This window comes from Wasmannia auropunctata, unplaced genomic scaffold (assembly GCF_000956235.1).
Source record: "Wasmannia auropunctata unplaced genomic scaffold, wasmannia.A_1.0 LD334233.1, whole genome shotgun sequence".
Lineage (NCBI taxonomy): Eukaryota > Metazoa > Arthropoda > Insecta > Hymenoptera > Formicidae > Wasmannia > Wasmannia auropunctata.
This window is the reverse complement of record NW_012028657.1, coordinates 116,355-122,738: the sequence shown is the minus strand read 5'-3', so window position 1 is coordinate 122,738 and position 6,384 is coordinate 116,355. Positions and strand designations below refer to the sequence as shown.

The following is a 6,384-nucleotide window of genomic DNA, read 5'->3' as shown; positions in this document are numbered from 1 at the left end:
TCCCCCCCCCCCCCCGAAGGACCCTTCCACCCTTCGGTTCTTTGTTTGGGTCGCCCTACAACCGCGCGCGCGCTCTCCCTTCGCGTTGCGAACCGCCGGTGTACCACCGGGAACAACCCCCCTAATTCCCCTTCCTCACTCGGAGAGACCTCATATACCGACTAACCCACTTGTCCCCCTCTGCCGCCCCCCATCCCTCTCACCCGCCCTCCTCGCGCCCAATCTTCCTTCCGCCGAAAAATAATCCGCCGTGCCAACGATGCCACGCGCGGAAGCGATGTTGCAAAACGTTGGCGGAGTTACTCTCCGCGCGTCCCGAAATATTCCCCCCTTTCACCCCCCCCCTCCTCGCTCCCCTCTCGAGGGGGACCTCGAGCGTGTTACTTCGCGGAATATCGGCGGCGCAAAAATTGGCGTCCCGACGACGATGCACCACGGCGGATCGGCACAATTCAGCGCGATTCGATCCTGCGTGCGAGGCGAAATAACAGACTCGCAGACGCGGACGGGTGTAAGTGTAAGAATTTCGGAGGGTGTCGTGTTTTCTCGATTTCCTATATCCTCAGCCTCCCCTCCTTTTTCCATCTTTTTCGCTTCGGTAAGGAGAAATATCGCGGATGCGATTATAATTAATGGATTTTATAGGTGTATATATATATATATATAAACGCGCGCGTGCACCGTTAACGGACGCGACTACGTCAATGAACGGGTCATCCGACCGACGCGAGGAGGAGAGCAAAAAAGCTCGAGAGATTGCCGAGCGCGCGCGCATCCATGTGTTTTACCTTATTTACGTCCGCCGACTACAGAATTATGCGTAATTGCATAATTTGGATATCGCGCTCGGCCTCTAATTAGCCTCGAGTATTTTTCCAGCTCGGGTATGTGTTTTTTTCGCTTTCAGAAATAAAACGAAGACTCGGGGAGGAGAGGGAGAGATGTAATTAAGGGCCCTGCGCTCGATTGACAACCGACCGAAAGGAAATTTCCCTCCCCGCGGGAAAATTAGCTCGCGTAAACAGAGGCGAGCGCACACACACGCGCGCGTGATACACTGTTAAATCTATACATATTAGTGTCAAACTCAACCTTATTTAGGTCCGCCACTGCTCCTATACTTAATAAATTAAATAAATAGTCATCCTTTACCAAAACAATGGAACTGAAAATAATTTAAAACAGTTCAAATTTAATCCAGATCTGGATTAAATTCTATCGTTTCATTTAAAAAGTAACTATATTGTTTTAGTTAAAAATAACTATTTATTAAGTAGGAACGCAGTGGCGACTTAAATGAGGTTCACAATTTGACACAATATAGATTTAACAGTGTATCGTGATCCGCGGCGGCGCCACGCGGAACGCGAAACGCGTTCGCCGCGATCGTTTTCCACCCGGTCGCTCCCGCGACATAGGAGCAAAGGCTTAGATTTTACACGATGCTCTTTTTTTTACTGGCAACCGGCGCGTTCGCTGATCTAGAAAAAAAACTGGCAGTTAAGAAATATAATTCTATATAAATCGTTCTTTTTTTTAGGGGGAGGGAGGGGGGGGGGAAGAAAAACTGCAGACACAAATCAAATAACATAGTTTATGTAGAATTCTGTTCTTCTTAGCTGCTAGTTTTCTGAATTCGTTAGAAGACGCTGCAGCACGCTAAACGCTAAGTAAGAAAGCATCGTGTAAATCGGGGGCTCGATTGATCGGAAGTGAACCCATATTTCGTGTATCGCTTTTGTTGACAGGCAACGTCGGACAAACGACGTGACGGCCGCGTCGAGACGCGGATGTAGAATCTCTCCGAAGCGGAGACGCCGACCAGACACGGCCACGTACGTCACGGTGGCGAAACAGAAACGAAAACAAAAAAAATCGCACACCCTTCGACACGGTACTCTCTTCCAAGCTCGTCGCTCTGTTAAGCGCTCAAGTAGAAGCCCCGCGGGCCGCGCTCGCACGTCGCGTATTCCGCGCGCGGTGCACGATGACGAAACCCGTTTTTCCCCGTAGCGTCGTCGCGCTCAGGAATTCCGTTTCGCCGAGAGATAACCAGCGAGCGGCGTCGGCTGTTATCTCGAAAGTTAACGCGCGAAGTTGACGGAGTGCCGGTTAACGCATTTACAAATTCTCGTCTGTAAATCTCCGTTTCTCGTCGAGAAGGCCAAGTCGCTGTTTTTAATTACCGGCCGACGTGCGCGGGTGCCGGCCTCGACAAAGTTCTCTTCTTCCCCCCCCTCCCCCTTCCTCTACTCTCCGCCCCCGTCGCTCCTTCCGCGGCCGAGCCGCGACGCGGATCTTTCGCGGCGAAAAGCGAACGAGCGTAACGAGTCTCTCTCTCTCTCTCTTTCTCTCTCTGTCGTCAGCATTCCCGTCTCGCGGCGGCTTCTCTCTTCCTGTCAACGGACTCGAGCGTGAAATCCGTCGATCGTTCCTCTCGTCCAAGTCCTCCGTCATCCCTCCCGCTCGCGTCTACGCCTATTATTTCTCCAATTCCTCCCGTTTTCCGTTGAAACGTCTGTCCGTCGCGCCGCGAGACAGAACGCGCGTGAAAACGCAAAAATCGGCGCGAAAGAGCCGGCATCCGCCCGTTAATTGGAGGTACCAAAGTTCATGCTGATGCTCGACGCTCGATTTTTGGCGTGTCCAAAACAGATTTCGATCACACGATCGAAATTAATGCTTGGTGTGTATCGCGTGGATTTTTCGATCGTGTTTCGACCTGTTTCGACGCTAAAAACGAGTGTGTCGAGCGTCAGATTGTGTATGTGTGTGTGTGTGTGTGTGTGTATGTGAGAAGAGAGAGGTGTGTACCTACCTTTACCGGGTCGTTATACATTACGCATCGACCGGCGAAAATGGCCGCCGTCGCCGCGGTCGCCGGCGCCGTTGACTCCCGACGAGTCAGCCGGTTCGCCAAAAACAAACTTCGGTGTACGACAAGCAATGCGACTCCCGTGACTCGAGATTCTTTAATTAGCGGACGAATCCCTCCTTCCCCTCCCCCCTTCCGGCCCCTCCGACGACGAAAATCCGGAGGTTCTTTCCCCCCTCCCCTCCCCCTCGCCCCGGCGGAGCCCCCCCCCGTCGAGGCGTGAACGGTGAACCGGAAAAGAAAGAGCGGCTTCTCGCGAATCGAATCTCAGGCGAAAGAGAATCGTGTGTGCGTTCTTCCACGCGCAATCGATTAAAAATACTCAAAGACACTCCGAGGTGGGAATCTGAATCTCTCGGCGGCGCTCCGCTCCCGGAAAGTGCTCTCGATTGCGTCTACCTTGAGCTGGGTGAAAAATTGGCAAATTCTACTCACCTCGTCCGGCCTCCTGAGTGCCGTCCTCTCTCTCCTCCAGAATCTTCTCCACCATGATGTTTCTCCGCTCCTCGCGCACCACTACTACTCTCGTCTCGTCGCCCTCGCGACGGAACGATGACCGTCCGGGTAAGATCGGAGAAGGGAATCCTCCGCGGTTCACCACTGATCCGAGAGATCTGTCCGAGTGTTCAATTCTCCCCGCAACTCGCACCGATAGCAATAATTATAAAAAAGAGTTTCAGTCGTATATACAAAAAACCCTATCCACTATGATACTGATATAATCTTTCTTCGGAGCGATGCTTCTCTCTCTCTCTCTCTCTCTCTCTCTCTCTCTCTCTCCTACTTTCTCTGGATCACGTCACTCGCCTCTCTCTCTCTCTCTCTCTCACTCGCTCCTCTTCGTCTTCTTTTTCTCGCGAAGAAGGTCGATGTATATCAGTGTCGATATCACAGATGTAAATAAATATATAAAGCCTATCCCTCTGTCTCTCTCTTTCTCTCTCTCCTTTTCTCTCTTTATATATATATATATAATATATATATATATATATCTCCTCCGCGCAGTTGTTCACCTTCCTTTCACGAAGATGACACGTCCACAGGTGCTACTGATAACGATGTTGTTATTTATTTTTGAATAAATACTATCACAGACTTTGACACTGCACTTTCTCTCGGTCGGTCATCCGCGCGCTGATTCTTTTTTCCGTCCGCTCTCGCTCACTCCCTTTCGCTCTCTCTCTCTCTCTCTCTCTCTCTCTCTCTCTCTCTCTCTCTCTCTCGCCCTCGGCGTCGATCTTGTGTACGCCGGTGTGTCTTCCTCCTCTCGCAGCCGAGCAGAGCCAAGCCCTTCCGCCGATGAGAAGCTATAAGCTTCGCGCTTGTCAGCCTCTCGCCAGAATCTTCTCCGCGACCTGCTCTTCGCTGCCGCTACCTCCTCCTCCTCCTTCGCCGCCGCCTCCGCCGCCGCCTCTCTCTGCTCCTCCGCAGCTCCCGCCCAGCTGAAGGTTTTTAACCGGATGCACCGGGCCTTTTCGCACGCGAAAGCAGCCCCGCGATGGTCGTCGTGGCTCCGTCGTCGCTATCGCACAGCCTCTCGTCGCACGTAGCGGCAATCGGGCTCGGAAGCGCATTAAAAAACCCTTCGTCTAACACATCTGGCCTCTCTTCCACATCACCATCCCTCACTGCTCGGCAGTTGGTTTCCGACTGAGCTCGACAAGATGGCCGCTCTTGCTTACTAACACTCCGGCCGCCCCCCGGCCCCCCTCCCACCTCCCCAACGTCCCTCGCCTCGCCGCGCCGTCCCGCGGCCCCCTCTTCCCCAAGCCGCCGCTGCTCTCCCTCTTGTCTCTCCTCTCTCTCTCTTTCTCTCGCCACCGTCGGCCGGCGAATCACGAGGCTCCGTCGACGCCCTGCGAGTCACGTAGGCAACGTGGTTCTCAGACGACGGCTCCGGCCTCCGCCGCGAGAGTGACGCAAACGGCGACGCTGATTTGGCGAGAATTCCGCGACGTGAATTCCGAAATCACCCGCCGATGGACGGATCGCGCGACCACGCGAACGACATTTTTCGCGTGCGCACGTCACTTTCGCGAGGATCGCGCGATTTTTTTTTCTCTTCTTTTTTGGTCCACAGCCTGACGAAATTAACCGTCCGTCGCGCGTCGCCGGAGCCGCCGTCGCCGCCGCTCGCGACTGTTTCTGCGCGTTACTTCCCCCCCTCCCCCTCCTCCTCCACGGGTTTCATCGACGTCGCCGACGATGCCTCGGAGTGGACACGGAGCGGCGATTAGCGGTTTGCCATTAGTTTCCATTGTCACATTAACGAGTGTACGAGGGCGAAACGCCGAATGCGATTCGGCGCGGCAGGTGTCACGCAACGGGAGAGAGCAGGGGGGCGGGCGCGGTGGGCGAGGGGGAAGGGAACCAAACCGATCGCTTCGAAATTGCCACGCGAATTCCAATTACATATACGTCGTTCTAGCGAGACGACGGCTATCGCGAATATCCAGATATGTATCTGTAGATAAGTGGACATCCGTCCGCTTCGCGACGCTTCGAAGTCGCGATCCTCACCGCGAGAGTTTATCGCGACGGGATATACACAGGCATGGAGGATGCGCGCGAGTGAGAGTCGCTGACTTCGCTTCGCTCGCTCCGGCTCGCCGGTTCCTCCGGCGCGCCGCGGCGGCACGCCATTTTGCGCGTAATAATACGGGAGCGGAGCGGAGTTTTCTACGCCGTATACATATACGCTCGCGCGCGCGTCCAATCTCTGAAAACAAAGCAGGGAAAAAAAAGGGAAGACCGACTCGTCTCTCTCTCTCTCTCTCTCCTTCGCGCGAGGAGGGTGCCCGCCCAGCCGATGCGTTTACGTTCGCCCCTACGACTCACACGGCCCCGAAATTGTCGGACAAGGACGAGGGCCCGGAGCCGCCGCCGATGCCGCGCCGGTTACGCGTCTCTTGTGTTTTCGGCGTTGGGATGCGCGCGCAGGCCGTTCTCCGGTCACGTACGCCGACCGACCGCGTATCGTATCGCGCAGGAGTCCTCGGCAAGAGTCGGAGCGGGTTGCGGGACGAGAAGGAGGGGTGGGGGGAGGTGGGAGGAAGAATCGACGGGACGGAGGAGAGGAGGGACGCGCATAGAAATGAGCGAGTGATTCGGCTCCGAGCTGAGGAGGCGAGAGAAGATATAATCGAGCGCGGAGCAGAGCAGCGCGCACGTGAATGCGAAGTAATATTATATATACATACATATACATATATATACATACATCAATCCCTCTCGCTCGCGCTCTCTCTCCTATCTTGTACTTTGTATATTTAATACCATGCAAAGTAGGCGTGGAGCGTCTTTATAATTTGTATTTTAATTCCACGTTTCGCGTGGACTGCGCGCGTTCGTGCGGAATACCGGCGTGAAGCGCGTGCGTGTACAAAGCCGAGAATTCGAAACCGGCCGCTCGCGGCGCGCGCGTTCCGCGCTTTCTCGTTTTCTCGCGTCTTTCTCTTTCTCTCTCTTTCGCGTGTATATAACTGAGTCGACAAGGCACACAGGGGATA

At 54.3% G+C, this 6,384-nt stretch overlaps 1 protein-coding gene across 1 annotated transcript in view; it reads right to left on the bottom strand.

The window, feature by feature from the left end:
• Positions 1–3,843, bottom strand: part of LOC105459004 (MAP kinase-interacting serine/threonine-protein kinase 1) — a 25,134-nt gene extending 21,291 nt beyond the window's left edge. The window contains exon 1 of the mRNA XM_011704661.1: positions 3,311–3,843. Coding sequence (XP_011702963.1) covers positions 3,311–3,365 — 55 coding nt within the window. The 5' untranslated portion in view covers positions 3,366–3,843. The remainder of the gene's footprint in view (positions 1–3,310) is intronic.
• Positions 3,844–6,384: the final 2,541 nt, after the last annotated feature.